The sequence below is a fragment of the Myotis brandtii genome, unplaced genomic scaffold (genome assembly GCF_000412655.1).
Source record: "Myotis brandtii unplaced genomic scaffold, ASM41265v1 scaffold326, whole genome shotgun sequence".
In the NCBI taxonomy this organism is placed as follows: Eukaryota; Metazoa; Chordata; class Mammalia; order Chiroptera; family Vespertilionidae; genus Myotis; species Myotis brandtii.
Genome location: NW_005362534.1, coordinates 3,083,679 through 3,109,997, shown reverse-complemented (window position 1 = coordinate 3,109,997; position 26,319 = coordinate 3,083,679). Strand labels below are relative to the sequence as shown.

General features: G+C 42.7%; 2 protein-coding genes across 3 annotated transcripts in view; both read right to left on the bottom strand.

Annotated features, from left to right (window-relative positions):
- PHEX (phosphate regulating endopeptidase homolog, X-linked) overlaps positions 1-15,421 on the bottom strand; it is a 210,706-nt gene extending 195,285 nt beyond the window's left edge. Inside the window, exon 1 of the mRNA XM_005870974.2 lies at positions 15,405-15,421. The gene's annotated coding sequence lies outside the window, so the exon portion shown is untranslated. The remainder of the gene's footprint in view (positions 1-15,404) is intronic.
- An 8,418-nt stretch (positions 15,422-23,839) lies between these two features.
- SMS (spermine synthase) overlaps positions 23,840-26,319 on the bottom strand; it is a 38,255-nt gene continuing 35,775 nt past the window's right edge. For both annotated transcript variants that reach the window (XM_014543480.1, XM_014543479.1), the window contains exon 11: positions 23,840-24,368. In XM_014543480.1, the coding sequence (XP_014398966.1) occupies positions 24,329-24,368 (40 nt within the window). In that variant the 3' untranslated portion in view covers positions 23,840-24,328. The remainder of the gene's footprint in view (positions 24,369-26,319) is intronic.

Sequence of the window (26,319 nt, the reverse complement as noted above, 5' to 3'; positions counted from 1 at the left end):
GAGAGTTAGAAACATCGATGAGAGAGAAGCATCGATCAGCTGCCTTCTGCACACCCCCTACTGGGGATGTGCCTGCAACCAAGGTACATGCCCTTGACCGGAACCGAACCTGGGACCCTTCAGTCCCCAGCCCGACACTCTATCCAGTGAGCCAAACCAGCTAGGGCTGGTTTATCTCTTCTTGTCCCCCCTAGATATCATTAATTCACAACACAATTATTACTTACCTGTTCTTGTTTTATTGGAGGTCATGGGACAGTGGGTGGAGGGGGTGGAGGATTCAGCTACATTTAGAAACCAGTGGAGCATTTTTCTTTCTCATACAAAACTTGTGCCTGTGGGCCTGGAGGTCACACCAGAGCGCAGCAAACACCAATGAGCCCAGTATAACATGGCTCATGGTCTTACCTGGCTGATCCTGGTGAGGCTTTAGATCCTTTCATTGGATTCTCCTACGGCTTTAGACTTATTTCATGACATATCCTACCTTACTTTTGGCTCAGTTCATGTTGCCTCAAAGTCAGAAGAGCATAATCCTTCTCCAAATTATGACATCATAGTAACCTGTAGTTAATATTTGCTCATTGGCTATTGATGTTATTGTGTTTTTGTTGTTATTCTATAACACTAGCAAACCTTTGGCTCCTAGGTTGGGATTCTCCCAATAGTTTTTGGACTTGACTCCATAGTACTTCTTAGACTTTGAGCTCCATGAGGTCAAGAATTGTGTCCATCAAGTTCACTGCTGCAGCTCCAGCCTCTACAGTTCCTTGCCCATAATGGCAAAGGGAGAAATAAGAGCAATGAAAATCACCCGTTAGACCTAGCTACTTACTCTTAAAAAGCACCTTCAGGAACCTCAGATACTAGTAGCTGGGGGTGGGGGGGAGCTCAGCCTCCTAACTCCTTCTAAATGCTCAAATGATAATGATACTTTACATGGGCATAGCACTTTCATATCCCATGTTAACCTCAGACAAACCCATATACTTGATAACAAAGGTATATTTATGTCTAGTTAGGAAATGAGAACACTGAGACCCAAGGACCGGCCTCAGATGGCATAGGAGAACCAGAAAATGGAAACACGGTGAGAAGGATCACTGCCATATACATTCTCCAAATCTCCTCACATATTTTGGGTCCAGACTGACATGCAATGGTGGCCATGCGATGACAGCTGGAGTAGCCTTTACCCTCCTTAGACTGGCAGTTTCCCCACAGGTGAGGGCAACTGGGGCTTACCCTGAAGTACACCTAGCTATTACTTAGCAGCATGAATTCATTCCCAAACATTCAACTGCTGAATGAAAAACAAAAAAACAAAAAATACTTTAAATAATTGTAATGGAAAACTTATGATGTATTCCATCCTAAACTAAGATATGCAAATGCAGACAGAAAAATGTATTAATTGAACAATGAAAACACCTCTAAAAAAGTAATTAACAGCCCAGCCTGCATGGCTCAGTGGTTGAGCATTGACCTATGAACAAGGAAGTCACAATTTGATTCCCAGTCAGGGCATATGCCAGGGTTGTGGGCTCAATCCCCAATGGGGGAAGGGGGTACAGGAGGCAGCCAATCAATGATTCTCGCTCATCATTGATGTTTCTATCTCTCCCCCTTCCTCTCTGAAATTAAAAAACTATATATTTAAAAGTAATTAACAGCTTCCAGGATTTTGAAAACATTTGTTTGTATAATGTAATATAATGAAGTTTTGTGGGGGTTTTTTTACTCACCAAAGGAATAAAGGAAGACTTCCGAATGAGTGGGAATTGGTAAAGGGTACAGGTGAATCATCTATATATATAAAAGCCAAGCAACTGGAATGACTGGAACAACTGGTCGCTATAACGTGCACTGCAGCTGGCCAACTGGCCTGATTGGGGGTGGGGCCGGCTGGCCAACCTCCCACAGCCCCTCCCTCGGCTGGCCCAGCCCTGATTGGCCCCAATCGGGGCGGGCCGGCTGGACCCCACCTGTACACGAATTCATGCACCGGGCCTCTAGTTCATTATAAAGCACATTCTTCATTCTGTGCCATTTTCCACATTAATTTTCAACCTTTTGGGAGATGATGATTATCTTGTACTTAAAGTGCATTTAAAAATAGTTGTAGCACAGAAAAAAATCCCCTTAGGGCAAAATACAAAGTCCAAAACACAGAGAATTAATGAGTGCTCACAAAGACAAAAGCATGGGTCTGCATATTAGGGTACATAAACCAAACCTGGCCCACTGCCTGTTTTTGTAAATAAAGATATAGTGAAACAAAGTCACACCCATTTTTCACATATTTTTATTGCTGTGATCCTACAAGGTCAGTTGAGTCATTTTCCAACACATACATTATGGTCTGCGAAGCTTAGCATAGTTACTCTCTGGCCCTTTACAGAAAAGTTTACTGACCCATGGACTAAAAAGTAGTAGAAGATGCTGCCTCTCACCCCACCTCCATGGCACATATCAACAGAACAAAATATTCATTGGCATGCTTTTCGAAATCATTCCATTCAATGTTCTGTTGTGTCAGAGAAAATGGTCAATATGTCTTTGCCTGGAACTATAATAATGAAACTGTCGTAGGCAGTTAAATAGACAGGAGCAGAGCAAGGACGATGGGCCAGGTACAGGTCAACAGGGTAGAAAGCCCCAGGTGCCTAGCAATGGACAATCAATTGTAGGGGACCTTGTCCCCAGAGGGACTTTTCCTTCCCTAGCATATTGCTGGTCATGAGGTTTGGACCCCCAGACCTTTTCTCCCTAGAGCAGTGTTCGGCAAACTGCGGCTCGAGAGCCACATGCGGCTCTTTGGCCCCTTGGCTGTGGCTCTTCCTAAGCCTTAGGAGTACCCTAATTAAGTTAATAACAATGTACCTACCTATATAGTTCAAGTTTAAAAAATTTGGCTCTCAAAAGAAATTTCAATCGTTGTACTGCTGATATTTGGCTCTGTTGACTAATGAGTTTGCCGACCACTGCTAGAGATAACATCTAGGCCTCAAGTTGTATTTCAGCTTCAGGTCTTGATAAGCAACAAAGCCAACCAAGGCTGACATCAGGACCAGCTGCATTCAATACTGACCCTCAGCCCTGGTGCCGGCCAATCAATCAGTGGGGACCATAATCCTGAAGGGATACACCTGGAAAACTACTGAATATTCTATTAAGATCTTCCCCTTGGACTTTCCCTAAAATCTCCACCCTTAACACCCTTAGGACAAGGACCCAGCACTCTGCTCTCCCGGGAGCTGGCCAGTGCCTTTACCTTTCCTTCCCATACCCCTTCCCTGCCCCAGGCCTATTACCGCTACCTTCCTCACTCCCAAGCTCCAAGGGTCCTTCCTTTCCCTCTATAACTCGTTTCTTAAGCCCATTTCTTCTAGGAATTACTTTTTCTACCTCTGTAATTTACCCAATAAATGTTCTCTTACAGTTTGGGTTTTGCTTTGAATTCTTTCCTAGCCAGAACCCAAGTACCCAGGTTGCTCAACCTAGGTTTGGTCTGACCCCACCGGCCTAACACCTGGTGCTGTTCTTGCCGCCTGCAACAAAACTACTGCATATTACTTGTGTGTTTTGGGGTGAAAAAAAAAGTCATTATCCTGGGATAAAAAGGGGAGAGGATTGTCAAAAAATTGTATAATTTCTCCAAGAACTGTGAAAATGAGGTAACAAGTCACTGTGCATGTAAGTCTGTTAATAATTTGGCCTGCACCCACCCAACTATTTCAATTAAGAACCTCCAGGATTATCTTGAGCCTTAACTGGAATCAATTAATGAATCAACACAAGCTTCTTAATATTTTTGTTTCCTGGCCCTGTAAGGGAAGATGAAGAAGTCATGCCAGCGATTCTGGACTGGTAAACTGGGCTCAGCCTTCAGAATATGCAAAACCCTTAGCAACTTAGTTACAGAAGAGAAAAATCCAGTATGTATCCAGAGAAATAGAAATCCCTGGGCAGTTGATTTGTTGGGAAGACTTCCAGAAGGAGGACCTGCAAGAATGGGCAGCTTGGCCCTAGCAGGATTGCTCAGTGGATAAAGCCTCCACCTGCAGACTGAAGGGTCCCGGGTTTGATTCTGGTCAGGGGCACATGCCCGGGTTGCAGGCTCAATCCCCAGTAGGGGGCTTGCAGGAGGCAGCCAATCTATGAATCTCTCTCATCATTGATGTTTCTGTCTCTCCCTCTCCCTTCCTCTCTGAAATCAATTAATAAAAAGAGTAAAAAGAATGGGCAGCTTGCATATAGGTCAAGCCCCACCCGGAGCTGGGAGTTTCCTGGCCATTTGCTTCTCTTCCTGTAAGATTCACAGTAAGATGATTTATTCAGAGATAACTGAATCCTGCAACCTCAGTGCAACTTCAGTGGCTGAGATGACAACCGAAGCTGAGCCTTTATGCTAGACAAGAATGCATCTGGTCATTACTTGGATGTGGGGGTCTTCTGTTTCAGGCAGTAAAATCCCATGTGGGCCACAATTTCAGTGAGAAGGAAGGAAATGATTCAAATCCTGAAAAATGTATTCATCCACCTCCTGGAAGGAGGGAGGGAGGACAGAGAAGAGAGGGAGAGGAGAGCTAAATGCTGAAAACTCAGAGCTGGGGGCTATGGCGGGATTCTGTTATTTGCTGGCAAGTCCCTCAGACTAGGGAGGCTTGAAGTCCCAGGCCTTCCACTAATGAGACTCATTACTCACATTATATCTGATCTTTTTAAACATCTTTCTTAGCTAAGTGTTCTATCTCCCTTTCCAGATGAGGAAACTAAAGTTGGGAGCTATTAAGTGATTTACCCAAGGTCACATAGCAGGTATTTGTCTTAAGGCCTGAGGGGTTTCCAATTCCAGCCTCTTTTCTCTCTGCCATATTGCTTGACAAATTTGCTTATCTACCTTGGGTAATTAGTGAAGGTAGGTGTAGCATGTCAAACTTACACTGGAGCCAAGGAAAAGCGATAAACTATGCTTCCTCTAATTTTCTTGTTGAAAAGACTAATTATCAGGTTTCTTTTCCTTAACAGGAACAGCAGCCATCATCCTATATAATAAAAGGCTAATAAGTAAATCGACCAAACAGTGGAATGACCGGTCGGTCATTGACCACCAGGGGGCAGACGCTCAATGCAGGAACTGCCCCCTGGTGATCAGTGCACTCCCACAGGGGGAGCGCAGCTCAGCCAGAAGATGGGCTCATGGCTGGCGAGCGCAGCAGCGGTGGCGGGAGCTTCTCCCACCTTCACAGCAGTCAGACAACCCCGAGAGCTCCTGGACTTCAAGAGTGCACAGGTCAGGCTGAGGGACCTGCCCCCCCCCCCAAAATCATGAATTTCATGCACTAGGCCTCTAGTTTAATATAAGGGGAAAAGGTTTTCAGGTGGGGAACAAAAATAGCAATACACAAAATATCTCCTGATTTGAACATTAGAAAGAACATATAAATTTGAAAGGCTATTGTTCCATGTGTTGTACTTGTTTATTTCTGAGCCTAAAGGGGGACTTTATTCCTTGATATTCTCATCTCCTTGGCCACACATTTCTTACTACTATTTCTTACATACTATTTCTTCAGCATGTACTCACTTTATAGCAAGTAGTCCTATGATACAGGAATCGTTGGCCATGTTTTACAGATAAGGACACTGAAGCTGGCAGAGGATAAGCCCTAGCTGGTTTGGCTCAGTGGATAGAGCGTCGGCCTGCGGACTGAAGGGTCCTGAGTTCGATTCCAGTCAGGGGCACGTGCCCGGGTTGTGGGCTCGATCCCCATTGTGGGGTGTGCAAGAGGCAGCCAATCAATGATTCTCTCTCATCATTGATGTTTCTATCTCTCTCTCTCCCTCTCCCTTCCTCTCTGAAATCAATAAGAATCTATTTTTTTAAAAGAAAAAAATATCCCCAGGGTTACATGATGGGCAAATTATAGAGCTCAGTTGGAACTCAAATCTATCTGACTCCTGTTTTGAAATGTACTCAGGTACATTTAATCAGGTATGATAAGAGGACAGACACACAGACGGCCTTTGAAAGAAGAGTTTATTACTCTCAGTTTTAAGAGGAGGGAGCATGCCATTCAGGGAGTCAATCAGATGGCAGGAGTGAGGGGAAATTATGGGCAAAAGCCTACATTGAGCTTTCCAAGGGTAGTAAGAACAGTTAGATATGAACATATACCTGTCTGTTTCCACCTGTCTTTGAGCCACTTGAGGGTTGGAATCATGACTGAGACATCTTTATACCCGTGGGATGTGACAGAGAAGACACTTAACATTGTAAGATAGATGGGACTGGAATTCAGTGAGATGACAGAAGTGGGCCTGAAAAGGCTAGGTTCAGAATATTATTTGGCTTAAGAGAAAGGAATAGAGATAGAGGACTGATAAAGGTCCCTTTCTCTGACGGTACTAGACATAATCAAGGACAAGAGGGAAATTTCTTTCAAGATAGTGGCTGAGGAGTCTTGTTGCACCTCCCTGGCCATAATAACTCACCAGTGGATTCCTTAATGTCAAGTGGTCTCTGGGTACACTGAGCCTGGTTTTATCAAATGAAGACACATCCCTTATTCTCTAGAACTTTCTGCCAAGACAATACTCAGTGAAAAATAAAAATAAAAGGATGGATGAACATTAAGTAGGGCATCTTCTACAAATAGAGGAAGGAAACTAAGATTTTTTTTTGCTTCTTCCTTCTTCTCAGCCATCCCCAAATAAGAGAGAAAAAGAAGAACTGGCTGAAAGCGAGGGTCCACCAGACACTGTCACCCATCTCTGTATCCGTAAGCCACCTTATCAACTGGGCAGATTGCTCAGGGTGCTCCAGTGGCCTCAGCTCTGAATACCAAGCAAGCAGCCAGGTGGCCAACTTCCTTCATACATTGAAATCTACTTAAGGAATAGGCAATGTTTCTTGTTTACTGTAAGATTTTCAAATCTCAGCTGATTACTTTCAGTTTCCTAATGCATTTGAAAGATTTTTTACTCCAAAAGAGCTTGTTTGTCACACTATAATATTTGCCATTATTCCTCCAAACATAGCTTAATGAGTACTCCCTGTTCATATTTTAAAAAATATAATATAGTTCCTTAAACCCACTCCTACCAGAGTACAAATGGAGGTCCATCCACATAGCATTTATTTGTTTTAAATATATTGTTATTGATTTCAGAGAGGAAGGGAGAGGGAAAGAGAGATAGAAACATCAATGATGAGAGTCATTGATCACTGCCTCCTGCACACCTCACACTGGGGATGGAGCCCACAACCCAAGCATGTGCCTTAACCGGGAATCGAACTGTGATCTCTTGCTTCATAGGTCAACACTCAACCACTGAGCCACACCGGCCAGGCTCCACATAGTATTTCAAGCTGCACATCAGGCTACAAATGTTAAATAAAATACAGTCTCTCCTTCTAACTTGGAAATATATCTCATATCCACCTGGAAGGCCAGGCTCCAATTCCAAATTCTCAGACTCTGTGAAGTTCCATGCAAAAACACGGAAGCAAAGGACTCAGCCCACTCCCCTTTCTTTGCTCACACCCCCACCCCCAGCAGCACCTTCACCATTTCCCAGCCCCTGGAGCTTGAGCAAAGTCTTCCATCAGGATGATGGGATAACTGAGAAAGATATGCCCATGGGCCCTGGAAGTGGGCTCTGAGAAATTTGGACACAAAATGTCAAGTCTTGGGAATACACAAACTATTCTAGAAGGGGAAGTAGGCACATCCCTGTGGCACTGCAGACCCGTCACCCCATGGTGAGGAGCAGAGCCAGAGGAGAGCCGGGGTGAAACCCTCTGAAACCAGGTCCCAGGGCAAGGCCCCTTTTGCCCAGGGCTACGGGCAAAACTGGAGTCCGAATCACACAGATTACAATTTAAATCCTTTTGCATCAAACCTACCCAAATAGATTTAAACTACAAGAATATTTTTTTAAGAAGAGAAATACAGATCTCAGAGGTTGGGGATGAGCTACCTACTGCAACTTAGGACTGTGACAGCTAAAGCAAAAGGAAAAGACCTCAGTCAGGTGTTCTTAAAGCAATTTATACAAGCTCATTTGTTTAAGGAAACAATATTTTTCAACATGTCGAATTCCAGGAATATTTTATTGTGTTAGTATTACATAAAATTCATCAGGTGGTATATGAATTCCAAAAATGTAATACATTATATAAACAGAACAGTAGGTAATAAATACTACATTACACAATAGGCTGACTCACCGATATTCTACTTGGAGTTTACTGCTCCTCTCAAAAGCTAAGCATTATTTAACTGTAATAATTCCCAATCATATCCACTCAGATGATCAATTCTGTTTAATCACTGACAGTCCTGTAATGGTGGAAAAGGCTGGATTATTTTTGTTTGAAGCTAGTACACCAAGTCCCATCGTATGGTATAATTAAGAACAACTGTTTACTTTTTCTTAAATTCAACACCCCTCACCCCCACCTCAAAAGCTAGACATTAAAGTACTAAATATAATGATCCTGGTAAACCAAATTGCTATGTTCCTGGCAGCCCTTCCCTGCTGTTTCCCTTAAACATTTCTATCTGAAACGATGAATAAAAAAAGAAAAAGAAGAAACCTGGAAAATATACAGCTTCACTGCATCTTCCACCTAACCATCAGAGTTTCTGTCCAAGTGCTTTAAAAACACTCCCTCCCTCCTTTTCCTGTCCTTTTTTGGCCATTTTAGATTGTTACTTGCATTGTTTTAAGTATCTATGGGGCACACCATGCAGGATCATGAGAAACCAGCCCACTATTTTATATCCATGAGTAAGTCTCCCCAAATAGATGGGGGGATCTTCTTGAGGGCCTTCAGTCATCTTGGTTCACTCGGTCCCCTTGCCAGGACCTGACACATAGGAAATATGCAAATCATATGTTTAATAAGGGGTTAATATCCAAAATATTTAAAGAACTCTTACTATTTGATTCAACAACAAAAACTTAGTTTAAAAAAATGGGCAGAGGATCTGAATAAAGACTTTTCCAAGAAAGATATACAGATGGCCAACAGGCACATGAAAAGATATCGAACATCACTAATTATTAGGGAAATGCAAAACAAAACCACAGTGAGATATCACCTCACACTTGTTAGAATGGATATTATTAAAAAGACAAGAAATAAGTATTGGAGAGAATTTGAAGAAAAGGGAACCCTTTGATACTGTTAGTAGAACTGTAAATTTGTGCAGCCACTATGGAAAACAGTGTGGAAGTTCTTTAAAAAATTAATAATAGAACTACCATATGATCCAGCAATCCCTCTTCTTAGTATTTATCCAAAGAATATGAAAACACTAATTCAAAAAGATATAGGTACCCCTGTGTTCAATGCAGCATTATTTACAATAGTCAAGACAGAGGAACAACTTGAGTGTCCCTCAACAGACGAATGGATAAGGAAGACCTGGTACATATATACAATGAAATACTACTCAGTCATAAAAAGGTGAAATATTGCCATTTGTGGCAACATGGATGGACAGAAAAGGACAAAAACTGAATAATTTCACTCATATATGGAACGCAAAACAAAAAAAGAAAAGAATGAACAAACAAAAACAAAAACAAACTCATAGATACATACAATAGCTTGGTGGTTACCCGAGGGAAAGGGGTATGGGGACAGAAGGTAAAATGGGTAAAGGATGTCAAACGAATAGAGATAGATGCAAACTAGATTTTTGGTGGTGAGCACGCTATAGTGTTTATGGATATCAAATTTCAATGTTGAATAATTGAAAATTATATGTTATTAACCATTGTTACCTCAATTAAATTTTTTTAAATATATTTTATTGATTTCTTACAGAGAGGAAGGGAGAGAGATAGAGAGTTAGAAACATCGATGAGAGAGAACCATCGATCAGCCGCCTCCTGCACATCTCCTACTGGGGATGTGCCCGCAACCCAGGCACATGCCCTTGACCGGAATCGAACCCGGGACCTTTCAGTCAGTAGGCCGATGCTTTATCCACTGAGCCAAACCGGTTTCGGCAATTAAAAATTTTTAAAAAGCAAGTAATGTACATGGGTCCTGGATTAACACATTTATTAGCATTTAAATAGTTCCCAAGAAACAGCTTTTCTTGGCGCGGGGGTAGACTGCACACGCTAAAGTCCACAAACTTATCATTCTTAGGTATAACTACCAATTTGATAAAATATTTGATTCACAGCACCTTCAGCAATTTGTTATAATGCAGTTATTTAGCCTTTGATAACTGCTCCCACATAACTCAGCTGTTAATTCAACTGTTTAAATTTAATGTTTAAAAATAAATTAGATAGTGGGCCATCATAAAAAAAATTTCATCTAGACTGTGATCAACATCTTCTTCCTTTTTATAATATTACGAGAGACAATATAATCCATTGGCATTCTGCAGCCATTTGCATATCTCTTTTAAAGTACATTTTTGGCACAGCCCCACCAACTATCACCTTCTCCAAGTGCAAAAAAGCTGTTGGACCCAGAAACAGGCACATGAATAAATGAATAACTTAATGTAGGACAACAAATGCATTTCAAATCACTGGGGAATGAATGGACAATATAATCAAGGGTACTGGGACAAGTGCTGATCACAATGGAAAAAAATTCCCTCACAACTCATAGCATAACCAAAACAAAACAAAACAAAAACACCCTTCCCTACATCCTACCAAAAAGAGGTTGGGGGTGGGGGAGTGGGGAATGGCAGATAAATGAAAGACCTAATTATGAAAAGTTTAAAATACTGAAAAATATTAATTTAAGAGAAAATTAGGCTAAGCAAAGGTCTCTAAAATGAGACAATAAATACAAACATATAGGAAACAGACTGACAAATTTGACTATATTAAAATAAAAACCTCATGTGCATCCAAAGACACCATTAATAAATGAAAAGACAAATACAGCCAAAGCTAGTCTCCTGATGGTTATAAAATATAATTAAAACAAAATGCGTCTGAGAAAGATTTCAGAAAGGCAGACTGGGAGTAGATACTTGTAACTAATAAGCAACACAGGGTTATTATACTGGTGATCTAAACATCATAGATCAATTAGAAAATAAAAGTTCAATAGCCAATGGACAGAAGACAGGTATTTTTCAAAATAGGAACACTGGCTGGCCAAATAACTTATAATAATACGCCCAGCCTCATTAGTAATCAAGTGCATGGAAATTTAAACCACGAAAAATTACCATTTCACACCTCCAGAGAGACAAAAATTTTAAAGTCTAACAATGCCAATTTGTTATAAGAATATTGGCAATGGAGCAACCTCAGTTCTCATGCTCTGATCATAAGTGTATAAACTGGTACACCACTTTGGGAAGCAGTTTGGCAACACCTAATAAAGTTGAAGCCTAGAGAAGCAAACGTGTGGGAGGGTACTGGAAGAACTGGGGATTTTTGTTTTTAAAGAGTCTACCAGGAGGTGCCATTTATAAAGAAATTGCAAATTTAAGGCCAGGAGCAAAGCAGTGGGGGGGGGGGCAGTAAGCAGATAAGAAAAAGGATACAGTTCTAGGTCTCCTCTGATAAACTTTGCCAAGTACCCTTCTAACTTCTAGAAGTAGTAGGTCTAACTTCTGATAGCTTTGGTTTATTAGCCCTTCACGTGCAGTGATGTTTTAAAGGAGTGATATTTTGAAATGAGCTCTTTGATGCATAACAAAAACCCACAGTGATGTTAACATTTTCCCAACTTCTCCACTGCTTTTCTCTAGTAGCATTATTGGAGCCTTCTGAGTCTTCCTTGAAGATGTTGACATTAGTCTTCTAAATTTTGAAGGCCTGCCTAGTCAAATGCATTCATTCCATGAAAGAGAAGCTGGCCATCATTGTTTTTTCATTTCTTTCTCAGTGCTAAGTTAAAACATAAAGTAGTCACTATGCTTACCGTTATGCTGAATGACCCGAGTCCTTGAATAAATCTCATTTATTGCTAGCCAAAGCCTCCTGACTCTTTTGAGCTGGGTCAACACACCTTACACCACATATTAACTGTGTGTTTCAAGCCTCTGTGACACTCCTCTTATCTATCTGTCTCTTCCTGTGTCTGCATCATACTTCCTATTGGATTACAAGAGGGCAAATCTCCCTTTACTACAGTTATTTTAAATGTTTTTCTTGGCTATTCTTAGAAACTTATTGTTACAAATGAACTTCAAAATCACTTGGTCTAATTCTAAAAACTCCCTTGGGATTCTGTTTAGAATTATTTATCATTAGGAAGAAAGACATTGTTCTGATATTTTCATCCAAGAAATGCAATGTCTCTCCACAGATTCAAACTTCAGTTGCTGTCTTTCAATAGCTCTTCCATAGCCAAACTGCCAGATGTTATCTTTTTGATGATTTATGTTACAGTATGACTTTGATCATTTCTATTTTCATTCTCTCATTATTGAGTAATAACTCTGTGCCTGGTAAGTTTCGAGGATGCAAAGCTCAATAGGAAATGGTCCCTACTCTCCAAGAGCTTATGTAACATAAACATCAAACTTGAACCAATTTTAATACACAAATGGAAGATCGCCGAATCACCCATTCAATGAGTCCTTCCAGAACACATCAAGAACATCTAACCTGGGGTTAGGGGGACGAGAAGAGATAAACCAAAGAACTTATATACTTACTAGAGGCCCAGTGCACAAAATCACACAAGATTCAGAGTCCCTCCTACTGCCGCCACGGGACCCATCAATGCACCTCCTGGTGACCGGTCGTTTGATTGTTCCAGTGTTCTGGCCACTGGCCTTTTATAATATAAACTAGAGGCCCAATGCACAAAGATTCTTGCAAGAATAGGCCTTCCTTCCCCTGGCTGCCAGCACTGCCTTCGCTCCAGCCTAGAGCTGCCTTTCCACCTTCAAAGATTTCACCCTCTCTTCAGGTTGAAACGGCCCCGGTGTGGTCGGGACGGCCCCGGTGTGGTCGGGACGGCCCCGGTGAGGTTGAAACGGCCCCCCAGTGAGGTCGGGATGCCCCCGGAAAGATCGAGACGGCCCTGGTGAGGTCGAGACTGCCCTGGTGAGGTTGGGACGGCCCTGGTGAGGTCAGGACAACCCCAGTGAGGTTGAAACGGCCCCGGTGAGGTCGGGACGGCCCCGGTGAGGTTGGGATGGCCCCGGTGAGGCTGAGACGGCCCCGGTGAGGTTGGGACTGCTCCAGTGAGGTTGGGACAGATAATGGGGACCAGTATAGACTGATGAACAGGGGTAGATGCAGAGGCAGACCAACATTGAACAGACTGTCAAACTACAGTGGGAAGCCTGGGGAAGGTTTGGGGGGGGATTAAGAGATCAACCGAAGGACTTATATGCATGCATATAAGATTAACGAATGGACACAAGACACCAGGGGGGTAGGGGCCGGGGTATGTCAAGGGGAGGGAAAAAAGGAGACATATGTAATACTCTTTTTAATACTTTAAGAAATAAAAATTATAAAAAAAAAAAGATTTCACCCTCTCACCCTAGCTGATGTGGCACAGCCTGCGGACTGAAGGGTCCTGGGTTCAATTCCAAACAAGGGCACATGCCCGGGTTGTGGGCTCGATCCCCTTTTCACAGTAGGGGACGTGCAGGAGGCAGCTGATCAATGATTCTCTCTCATCATTGATGTTTCTACCTCTCTCTCCCTCTCTGAAATCAGTAAAATATATATATACAAAAAAGATGTCACCCTCTCTTTGCTAATAAGAGGCCATCTGTTGACCACTTTACTTAAAGTGCGATACAGGGCTCTAAGGTTCTGTCTTCCCACATTTGTCACAGTCAAGGTAGACAATTTGTGCTGCTGTCTCTCAGAAGACAGTTTCCTCTTTCCTTAAATACCATGAATTCTGAACAGGGGGAATTAAGCACTCCTTGAATTTTACATTAAGTTCTGAAGTTAAATGTGTTAGATTGAATTACTGTTCCCAATTCTTCACTCCCCTGTCATTCATATGCTGGCTAGAGGCCTCACTGACAGAGCAGACTTCCTTGCCTCTCAGCCTTAGGCTTGGCTAAGCAATGTGCTTTGGCCAATGGGACAGTGACAGACATGGCACAGACAGAGGCTGAAAATGTGGATGCATCATTGTGCTTGCCCTCCTGCACTCTCATCTGTCACCATAACATGTCTCAGGCAGCCACTGGTCCAAGGAGGTTGAAAGGCATGTGAAGCAGACTTAGACTCAACACACAGCTTGGACAAAGCCCAGCAGAGCCCAGCCTGGATCTGCTGAACCCCAACCAACTCATAGATGGGTGAGAGCGAAATTAACACTTACCGATCTAAGCTGTTGAAATTTCAGTCTTGCTCATGTTATATAATATTATGGCGGTAATAGTTAATAGATAAACCCTCCTCTATCTGCCATCTATTTGGAAGACGGTGTGTATTAGTTTCCTGGGGCTGCTGTAACAAAGTACCACAAACTGGGTCACTTTACACAGAAATGTATTGTCTCCCAGTTCTGGAGGCCAGGGGTCTGAAATCAAGGTGTCAGCAGGGCTGGTTCCTTCTGAGGGCTGTGAGGGAGGATCTGTTCCAGGCCCTTCTTCTCAGGCATTCCTTGGCTTGTAGGACAGCGTTCCCCCTGTGTATTCACATTATATTGGTCCAAATTTCTCCTTTTTATAAGGATACCAGTCATACTGGATAATAGCCCACCCTAATGCTCTCTCTTTAACTTGATCATCTGCAAAGACGCTATTTCCAAATAAGGTCACATTCACAGGTACTGGGGTGGTGGTGGTTAGGACTTCAACATTCTGGGGTAGAGGACACACACAATTCAACCATAACACTATCCCAGATGTCTTTCTGGCAAGGGAGAGATAAGACTGGAAGGACCTGATGGCCTTTTGGTTAATGGAAAATCTAAGAGTTTATCTTTCCACATAGCTGTAGCAGGAATAAATATTAGGTCTTTCTGTCTTCCAAATGTTTGCTGTTTTACAAAGCACTTGTAGTAAATCACCTCTAGCCCTACTCTCTTGTGCTTACTTTATAGCCTTTGCCTTAGTAAATCTACATTTACTCCTTCATGCTTCTATTTCCAGCAGCCCTGATAGTACCCTGTTGCTTTGAGCTGGTATCTCATGCTGCTTTTTTTTTTTCTGCTGAAGAGGCTGCCCACATGTTCTTTCCCTCATACACTGCCCTTAATGTATCTCATTGTCTTCCCTGACCCTCTACAGAGGCTGTGCCCAAAGTGGCCGAAAAGTGCTACAAAAAGCTGTTCTAGCACAATGTCAAAACTGAATCACATAACCTCTAATCTTTCCCCTTATTATTCTCTGTATTTTCAATAAATCCGAAAAAGACCCAAGCACAAATTGAAAATTTGTTCCGGTTTTACTCTCCACGGAAATAAACAAACTTACCTAAACCCGTGAAATCAAAGCACAATCCAAGCTTCAGTGAGTTGCATGTTTAGTTGAATAAAAAGCATAATCCCTTATCCTGGTGTTGAGAACCTTCTAACTGTCAAGGCCACGGGGTCTCCACAGCCTTTCAAAATTGCAGGGAGGACTCGAACATTTCTGCACTGCTCATTACTTCAAAGTCTCCACTAATTGGTTCCATCCACCACCAGTTTTGTCATTTTTCAAATGCTGGGGGGATAAAAGCCTTTGGGGGAGTATTGGGAGGTTAAAAATTGAGCCACAGATTAATGGTTTATCCAATTGCTTTTTAAACAAAAATCTATGAGGACATGTCAAAGCCTTGGACATCAAACACAAACTCATTTTAGCATTACTAGCCCAATATCTATTGCTTTGGTGGTCGCTGGTAACAATAAGTTGATATTTCAAACATTTCATGTCAGCAGTGGTTCATGCAACAGCTTTCTCCATTTTTCTCCAATACAACCCATATGATTTCCCAGGTCACTCTAGCTCGGTACTATTCAAGGCATGGTCTACAGACTGGCAGCAACAATGCCAGCTGATTAGACTGTCAGAAATGCAGACTCCTGGGCCCTGCCCTAGACCTACTGAATCAGACTATTTTAAGAAGGTCCCCAGGTAATCAATTCCTATGCACACTCAAGTTTCAGAAGCACTGTCCTCGTTTTTTTTATTCCTATTTCTAAATAGCAGGACAACTACTGTTCCAGCTGAACCTTTTAAAGTCCTCAGCCAGTTTTCTCATAAAACTAATTGAACAGCTTTTTAATGTGATCCTATGTTCAAATTTAAACTATCACAATTCAGCCCTGGCTGGTGGGGCTCAGTGGTTAGAGTGTTGGCACAAGCACCGAAGGGTCGCAGGTTTGATTCCCAGTCAAGGGCACGTACCTGGGTTGCAGGTACCTGTGGGAGGCAACCAATCAATGTGCCTCTCACATCAATGTCTGTCTGTCTGTCTCTCTCTCCCTCCCTCCACTCCTTCCACTCTCTCTAAAATATAATCAATGGAGGCCAGCTGATGTGGCTCAGTGGTTGAGTGTCAACCTATGAACCAGAAAGTCACAGTTCAATTCCAGGTCAGGGCACATGCCCAGGTTGCGGGCTCCATCCCAAGTGTGGGGCATTCAGGAGGCAGTTGATTGATGTTTCTTTCATGGATGTTTCTCTCTCTCCCTCTCCTTTCCTCTCTCTCTAAAAAAAAATCAATAAAAAGATTAAAACGATATTTATATAAAAAAGAAAAAAACTACCATTCCTGTTCCAATTTGTCAATTTATACAATAATACCCTTTAACAGCATTTTCCCTCCAATACAGGGTCCAATGTAGGGTCAGGTACTGCATTTAGTTGCCATGACTCTTCAGCATCCTTTAATCTGGAAACCTGTTCACAGCCTTTTGTCTTTTTAACATTAATACATTTAAAGAATTCAGGCCTCTTGCCCTAGCTGGTTTGGTTCAGTGGATAGAGCATCGGACTGTGGACTAAAGGGTCCCGGGTTCAATTCTCGTCCAGGCCACATGCCTGGGTTGCAGGCTCAATCCCCAGTGGAGGGTATGTAGGAGACAGCCGGTCAATGATTCTCTCTCATCACTGATGTTTCTATCTCTCTCTCTCCCTTCCTCTCAAAAATCAATAAAAAATATAAAGAATGCAGGCCTCTTTGTAATAGAGCATTTTTCATTTGGGGCCTAATGTTTCCTCAAGATTACATTCGAGCAATGCAGTCTTACCCAGTATTGCATAGCTGCTGATGGACCCTCCTGAGTACTGGAGATGCGATGTCCATCTGCTCTTTTCTGATCACCTGGTCAAAGTGTTGCACAATTCCTCCACTGTAAGTCCATTTTTCTTCTTGCAATGGGTCCTAGGATGAATAATGCCCCCCTAAGGATGTCCACACCATACTGTAATTCCAGAACCTTGTTACCTTATATCGCAAAAGGGACGTTGCAGCTGTGGTTGAATTGGGGAGAGTATCATGGATCATCCAGGTGGACCCAACAGAATCCCCAGAGGGCCTTACAAGGGGGATGCTCAGGGGTCAGAAAGAGAAGGCAACGTGACTGCGGAGGGAGAGAGATTTGAAGATGCTATGTTGCTGGCTTTGAGATGGAAGAAAGAGGGCAAGAGCCAGAAAAAGGCAGACAGCCTCTAGAAGCTAGAAAAGGCAGGAAACGGATTTTCCCCTGGAGCCTCCAGAAGGAACCAGCCCGGAGACACCTTGATGTGAGGCCTGCAAGACTTATTTCAGACTCCTGACCTCCTGAAATGTCAGAGAATAAATTTGTGTTATTTTAAGGAACTGTTTGCGGTAAATTTGTCTGAGCAGCAATAAGAAAACTGATAGGCAGCTCATAAGTAATCTGTGGGAAACAAAGCCACATAAATATGCTCCTTGTCAATATCTCCAAGATTTTTTCACCAGTGGATGATTTTTGCCTGATTCAGTCTTCACTGTGCCAACAAAATGCTAATTTTTCAACTGCAGCACTCCCTCCCCTTTAGCTAGTTGGTAATCAGCATTCTACAGTAAGCATCTTATCCGTTATATTTGTCCCCCATTTTTTGTATATTTGTTTTCCATGCACCCTCATGACTTCCAATTTTCTTGCAGTCATTTACTAGTACAATTCATTACTATGGTTAAATATTTTAGTGCATAAATCTATCCTGGATTTACCCAGTTGGAGCCTAGGGCAAGGCTCAAACTAATCACAAGCATCCAGGATCAATCAGAGTCCCTTGCTATCACATCCCCTGAGCAGACAGGACCAGTGGCCTTGCTGCCTGACCTGCAGGGACTGATGGGAACCCCAGCCAAAGTCCACTGTAGGCCGGCGAGGGCCAAATTGGAGCCCATGTGCAAGCATTCTGTCCAATGGATGGGCCATCACCAAGGGTGGAGATGTTCGAGAGTGATGTAGCTGACAGTGGAGCGCAAACAAACAGGAAAGAAAAAGAAGATACAGAAGTGGCTGGCACCAAAATGGCTGCAGATCCTACACTTCCGGTTTTCTGGTCTGAATGTTGTACACAGGAGTTTCTGCTCCTCTTCAGCCCTTGGGCGCAGCAAGAAGGAAACCCAAAGACTCGAACCCTGATGAAGAAACCTTCACCTACATAGTGCTGTCACTCATACTGGGACCGTAGTCTTGCTAGGGCAGGGGGGACATTCTTGCTCCTTGATGCATGAAGACGCAGGCACATCTCCCTTTATCATCATAGGCTATTTCTCTTCTTTTTTTAAAAAAATATATTTTATTGACTTTTTTTACAGAGAGGAAGGGAGAGGGATAGAGAGTCAGAAACATGGATGAGAGAGAAACATCAATCAGCTGCCTCCTGCACGCCCTCCACTGGGGATGTACCTGCAACCAAGGCACATGCCCTTGACCGGAATCGAACCTGGGACCTTTCAGTCCGCAGGCCGACGCTCTATCCACTGAGCCAAACCGGGTAGGGCGGCTATTTCTCTTCTTGAACATGCCCAACTCTGTGTAATCTTTTCACACCAGCCTGTTTCCCCCATGTCCCACTTGGAAAATAGAATTCTAAGAATTGGCCTTTACAGTGCACTTTAACTCCTAAGTGCCTACGACACACACACAAAACATTAGACAAACAATCCTGGGCTTCTGTCTCTAGGATACACCTCTCAGGATATTGGAGGGCTTCTGTCAATATGGACTGGACTGGTTCCGCTTGCTTTACCTGGGAGAGCCCCCGACTCACTGATTCTGTTCTGTTCCTGTGTAAAGTTGCAGAGGGGCCTGTTCCCTAATGCTTCATCAGAAAGGGATCCCGCACAGAAATGACCACCACATCACTGGATGCTGCCAGGGGACACCATCTGCACTAATGAGCTGGCCAGCGGATCTCCGGGACCCCAGTACAGGAGATGAGCCTACTTGTCCAGTCACATTTCTCATCTGATTTCCCAGGGAAATCACATCCAAAGAGTACTCAAATAGCTTTCCAAAAGCACGGGACTATTTTTTGCCCATGATCTAGTTCTCATTTTTGAAATAATGAATAAAGCAGAAATCGGTGGAATGACTACACCAGGTAATTGAGATTTTAAATGATCCTGGCCGAGGAGAACGGATCTGCCAGTACTGATTTGAGGTTCTGACATCAAGGTGAAAAGTACCCAGCTACCCTGGCCCACCACCTAAATACTATGAAAGCAAAAACTATAGGTCAGGGGTTCTTAACCTGGGATCTATGGACAGACTTCTGTACGTCCCTAAACTTGGATGGGGAAACATTTTTATCCTCATTTTCACTAACCACTCACTGAAATTTTGCATTTTCTTTAAACATGAACGTAGGTGGCAAACCATGTCAGTATTGGCAGTACCTATGACTTTGTGTCATCATTTTTCAGTTGCTACAGATCTTATAAATATTTGTGCTCGTTACTACCTCAAAAATATGGTAGTCAGCCCGGCCGGTGTAGCTCAGCTGTTGAGCATGTGCCCAGGAGGTCACAGTTGGATTCCCGGTCAGGGCACCATGCCCAGGTTGCAGGCTCCATCCCCACTGTGGGATGTGCAGGAGGCAGCAGATCAATGATTCTCTCTCATCATTGATGTTTCTCTCTCTTTCTCCCTCTCCCTTCCTCTCTGAAATCAATAAAAAAATATATTTTTAATATGGCATTCAACCCACCACTAGATCCAGCTGTGTAACAAGTTATTAAGGCACAAATATTAAATCATAAATTTTTGAAAAAAATAACTTGTTTCCTTCTAATTATTTCTTCTTTATGTATTAAAAAACATGTTTCTGAGGAGGGGCTCACTAGTTTCACCAGGTTGCCAGAGACCGAGGAGCAAAATAGGATAAGAAACCCTGATGTCAGCTTTCAGAAGGCAAATTCCGAATGCTGGAACCTAAACTCAAAATGGTTACTAGCCATGGGACCCCAGGCATATTTTACATTTTGACTGCTGGCCTACTCTGTGACATTAACACCGAATTCACAAAGCTAGTTTTAGGCTGAGCAAGCTAATGTAAAGGAAAGTGGTTTATTAACCCAAAGCACAGGAAGGTAAAGATGATCTGATACAAAAAGACACTCAGCGACAGGATAATAGGAGATTATTTTCTCAAGGCCACACAGCAGCTCCTATCAAATAATGTGGCTGTGCACCGGCCAGTGTGGTTCAGTAGTTGAGCACATCAACCCAGGAACCAAGGGGTCCCAGGTTCCATTCCAGGTCAGGGCACGTGCCCAGCTTGCGGGCTTGATCCCCAGTAGGGGGCATGCAGGAGATGGCCAATCCATGTTTCTCTCTCACTGATGTTTCTCTATCCCTCTCCCTTTAAAAAAAAACACACAAAAAATAGTTAAAATATTTTTTAAAAATAAATGGTAACATTTTTTTAAAAATGATGCAACTCAACGGCAAAGTGCTATTCTAAGAATGGGTAAGGCACTTGAACCACAATCAATCAATGAACTGCTTCCTTCACAGAGAAAGCCTTGTCACGAACAAAAAAGTTCAGCAGAAGTAAAAAAAACAAGTGCTTAGAAAACAACTGAAGGACTTCACTTTTAGCAGAACTGCTCTAGAACCTCAAATACAGGCCAATCCTATATAATAAATGGCTAATATGCAAATTGTCCCCTCGACTGGGAGTTCAATCAGAGGGTGGGGCCAGCCGGCCAACCACTCACAGCCCCTCCCCAATGGGTCCTGATCAGGGTGGGCCTGCCGGACCCCACCCGTGCACAAATTCGTGCACCCGGCCTCTAGTGGTGTATAACATCACTTACACACTTCCTTCACCCTGTCCCACAACTCATGGGAACAGAATGAAATGTATCAATTTATTGAGAGCAATGCAAATTCTATGGTAGCAATAGCTAATGCAAGCAAGGAGGGGACTATTCGACTGCACGGGAAACAGTAGCACATTTTCACTATGACATCAGCACTGCTCCAGCCCAGTAAAAAAAGCACCATCAACCAGCCTTCCTCTAGCCCACTCACACACCAATCACGTTTTTAAAATATTCGATCACACTTTCAAGAGAAAATAGCATTTTCTTTATATCTGCTGAGTTGGAGAGAATTTAAACTACAGCCATATTTCTTGTCTTTAAAAAAACTAAATATGCTATGGTATCTTCATACTACAGCATATCCAATTTTATTTTAATATATTTTTATTGATTTCAGAGAGAAGGGAGAGGGAGAGAGAGAAACATCAATGATGAGAATCATTCAACGGCTGCCTCCTGCATGCCCTACACTGGGGATTTAGCCTGCAACCTCAGCATGTGCCCTGACCAGAAATCGAACCTATGACCTCCTGGTTCACAGGTCGAATCTCAACCACTGAGCTACTCTGGCCGGGCCAATTTTAGATTATAAAGGAGACTACAACACTATAGCCATTAAAGTGAAATAACAGTGCTTAGATCTTATCACATTTCCTTAAAAAATACAGCAAAAGTGGACGTTGTTTTTAATTATCAGAATTCAGAATGTGCATGCTTTTCTTTTAAAACAATCAGGCTAAATTGTCCTTTCTTCAATACGGAGAAATGGGTAGGGTCAGAATTTACCATTCTCACCCAAAGTAAAAAATATGTATTTCCATTCTTTTCTTCTTGCCCTACTACATTCCTTACTCTGCCCTGAATGCATCTTCCATGGCCTGGCACAACCTGATCCACCTCATTTCTAACTCTAAGCTCTTGGCAGGACCTGTATGTCACCAGATTTATCAGTGGATTGAGCCTTGGCCTCAAGCATAAAGCCATGCCCACGTATCAGTAAACACTATTTCCAGACACCAGATATACTTGGATTCTTTTCTAAAGTGGGAATCATCCCATTCTATGAACCCAAAACAGAATTTGAACAGTAATAGCAGCATTATTTTTTAATTTTACAGTTTACAGAGCCTTTGTAAAGCATTATAGAAGCATTTGAGGGGTGGGTAGGATTCTTAATTTCTATCAATGCCATTTTTAACTTCTAGGCACAAGAAAAATACTTGCTGAAAGCCAATCTAGTTCCAACATGATTTTAACTCCTCTTATTATATTACTGTGTCTTCTTCCATGACAATCTAATAGAAAGAAAAAAAGTAGGCACACACTCATTTTAAAGACTATCTGCCAGATACCATAAACCTATCTTGGGAGGAAGAATGCTCTGATTTGTCACTAATTCTATCTCAAAAGGAACATTGACTATTTCATTTTTAATGTTTTGCTTACTGTAAATTCACCATAAATGAACTCTATTGATAAAGCATAAACCTTTTGTTTTAAAACAACATAACTCAGTTGTAGAGGGTCCCCCAGGGAAGACACATGGGCATGCTTCCTAAAATATTGTCAGCTGAACCCAAGGTAACTGGCAGAGCCGAGCCTTGGATACACATCTAACCAAGATGGCGATGTGTTCTCAGCATTGACTCTTTGCTGCCCAGGTGTCTGGGAGTGGGTTTTATTTATTCTAAGTCCAGCCAAGCACCAGGAATGAATAGGACTCTCCTCCCTCTAACTGGCCCCACCCTGTGGGAGGGGGCCCTGAGGTGGAGCCACGCCCTCAGGTTCCTGACTGCTCGTCATGCCCACTGGCCTGCCCAGAACTGATGTAACTTCCTGGTATTTGGGAGTATAAATTAAGCACCTGGTTCCGGTGCTGGCGCTCAGTTCATCTATCAGAGTGCAGACGCCACACCCAGGCCCAGCTTTTCCCTCTATTTCTGTCTCAGTCTCGTTTTTCATTCTTCCTTAGCCCTCGTCGCATTCTACTCAAGATTCTTGAACTCCCCCCCCCCGACCCCCCAAGTTCTCTCTTTCGGCACTGGTCACGGGAAGAGAGAACGTACCCCCATACTCAGTGATATCTAATCCGCCAAGTCAACATACCCTCACCTCTGATGTGGGTTGTTTCCCACAAACACACCAAGCTAGTAGTTACAAGCACTTCCTTAGGCGAGTTCAAGTTGTTCTGGTTGCAGGCCTCTCTACAAACTATCATCTATTTGTGCATCCAAAAATCTTCCCCAAGCTTCACAGCAGCCATCCAAACTGATCTTTGTTTCCACATCTAACACACAAGTAAGATGAGGGACAGAAAAAAGCTTCTGACTTTCAACTTCACAGGAAGGCCAAATCTTTTCCTACCCTCAGGTCTATTTTATAATGGAGAACTGGTGAATGTAATAGGCTGTGTGTATCATTTACCACAATGGTAAATGGAAGTCATTACTACTGATCAAAAAAGGCCCTAAGGCCATCCTATTGTAAAGAGATAAATGACACCCGGAGTGATAAAAGAGAACTAAAAAAAGACCAGGAGACACCTTTGTTCTGTGCAGTAGGAAGTAAGAAAGAGGAGACCTAACTGAAATAAAAGAACAGACACATGAAATTTCTCATTTGTAATTTTAATCAAAGCATTGCTGATTAATTTTTTTTAACTTTCATAAAAGCACCAAATTTTAACCACATAAGTCAATTCCTTTTTTGGGAAAGAAACACCATCAAGAACTCCCCTCCAGAATAAAACAGTGATATTCATTCCTCCAAACAACCAAATTCAAAGTATACCAAAACAAAAACGAAAACAGCCCACACAGAAAAAAAAAAGTAAAGAAAAAAAAATCACATTCTAGGGTTCAGTGCATTTAGCAGCCTTTGCTATGCTAGCTAATCATCCTTCAGCTGACTTTCAAAAAATAACACCCTAGGTCATCAAAATATACATTTTCCATTTGCCTTTTTTTAAATTAAAAAATAATTAAAAAAAGAAAACTTGAAGGAATTCACAATCAATTGCCTGACTCGTTTTGATGGCATGTACAGCATGTGCAGGTCAGGAAGGCTATTTGTAGCACACGTGATGAGGGGCTATTGATCTTCAAGGTTTAGCTTTCTTCCAAACAGTGTAAAATACCCACCTGGACAAGGAGTCAAGGAATGAGAACAGGTAATTCGAAGAAGAACAGGTATCACTTAAAATGTTGTGGACGAAAAGGGGCCACATGCTAACCTGCCTAACTCAGGAAAGGCCTGCGTGGCAGCCTTGCAAACTCAAGAGACCTAAAGTAACCACAAAGGATGGTCTGAAATGAAAACCTTTAATGAAAAAGCAGTTTATAGTGGGTAGTCATGTCCTAGGCCAGTATCTTCCCCCGACAAAGATCAACTATGATCTTTACTGAGCCTATTGTCTTTTTGAATCCAAGATAACTTACCTGTGAAATGTCAGGGCCACTCGGTAACTTCCCTTTTTCCGGAGCCCTCAGGACACACCTATGGTTATTATCTTGCTATTTGTTGACTGCCAACTATCCTTAATCCACCTGCGTATCATTTTACTTTCTATCCAATCCCAGAGGTCTGGCGCTTTGCTTTATCCCGCCTCCCTACTCTATCACCAATGAATTTCACTTAACCCCACTTATGTCTCCTCCTTTGATTGTAATGCATAAAACAAGGTAAAAAACCCGCCATTATAGGAGGCACTATCTCAATACGTTGAATTCTGCTTCCCTGCAACTGTCGACAGTATGGCTCAAATTAACTCACAAAATTCTTTACAGGTTTAAATGTTTTTTACGTTAACAATTTGCTGGCCTACAAAAATCGCCTAGAGCAGCAATTTTCAACCCTTTTCATCTCATGGCACATTTTACTAATTATTAAAATTCTGCGGCACACCAAAAACTATGTTATACTTTTTGCCGATCTGACAAAAGAAGTATCATTTTGATTCATTCATACCAGATGGCTACTGTTGTGTTGGCTGTTGTCATTTTTTTACTTGACAATCTAAGGGAAAAGAGGTCAGTGGCCCTGACTAGCCAGGACTGCAGGTTTTAAAAGTTCTTGCGGCACCCTGGCTTAAAACCGCTGGCTTAGCGCATTGAGGCAATGAGAATGGAGGCCTCTTCCATAACCCACTTGGCAGCCTGGACACTCACCAACCTATGACACTGAGTGGGGGAGGGGTGTGCGCAGAAAAGGTAATAATGCTGCTTTCAAGATCTCTAAGATGTTTTAGGAAATTCTTACAAGGGTGGGAGGAAGAGACACAAACAAGAGGGGGGTGAGAAATGGAGTGGGGAGAATGTGGGAGGTGGCAAGAAGAGGGAAAAAAAAAAGGTGGAAGGAGGGAGAAGAGCCGGAGCCCAAGCTGAAGCCTTTTTTCCAAATGTTATCAACTGATTTTTCAAGTCTTTCTGTTAGGGGCAGAACTAGAATACTGGAAACTAATTGTAATGATAAGAAATCTTAATCATGCTCTGTTAACCGTGATGGTTCTGTTCTGAGTAGAGAAAGCACATTCTAACCTGGCTGGGAGTTGTACGCCCTGGGACATAGGAGCTAACATCAGAATGCAGTCCATCCTCCTGTCCTGAGAACTGCCTATCGTTATGGAAAGATTTACAACCTCGTGGCTGAGGCAATCTAGTCCTGGAGGCACATGCTCCTTACAATGATTATCCCGTGCCCACTTTCCCATGCCTGTAATTCCTACTATCCCACGTAATCTTTGTCCTCCTGCCCAATATAAGCAGTTGGATTATGGTGGGGGCAGAGCAGATTTTTGTGGCTGACCTGCTGCTCTCCCATCCTGCCGGCAGTATTGCAATAAACGCTCATATATGATTCAGCCCCGTCTCTGCTGAATTGGCTCATGTAGTGACAGGCAGCCCGGACCCCTTGGTTGTCTGGTTGCATTTCCAGAGAGAAACACAGGCCTGACTGTAAAAATGCTCTAGAGAAGAGCCCTGATGAAGGTGGATCGTTGGTAGGGGGAGAGGTGTTAAAGTCTGCCACAGGCAAGGAAGAACATGGCCCAGCAAGCACAGAGCACAAAAAGCATCCCAGGGAAGAGCCTGCGGA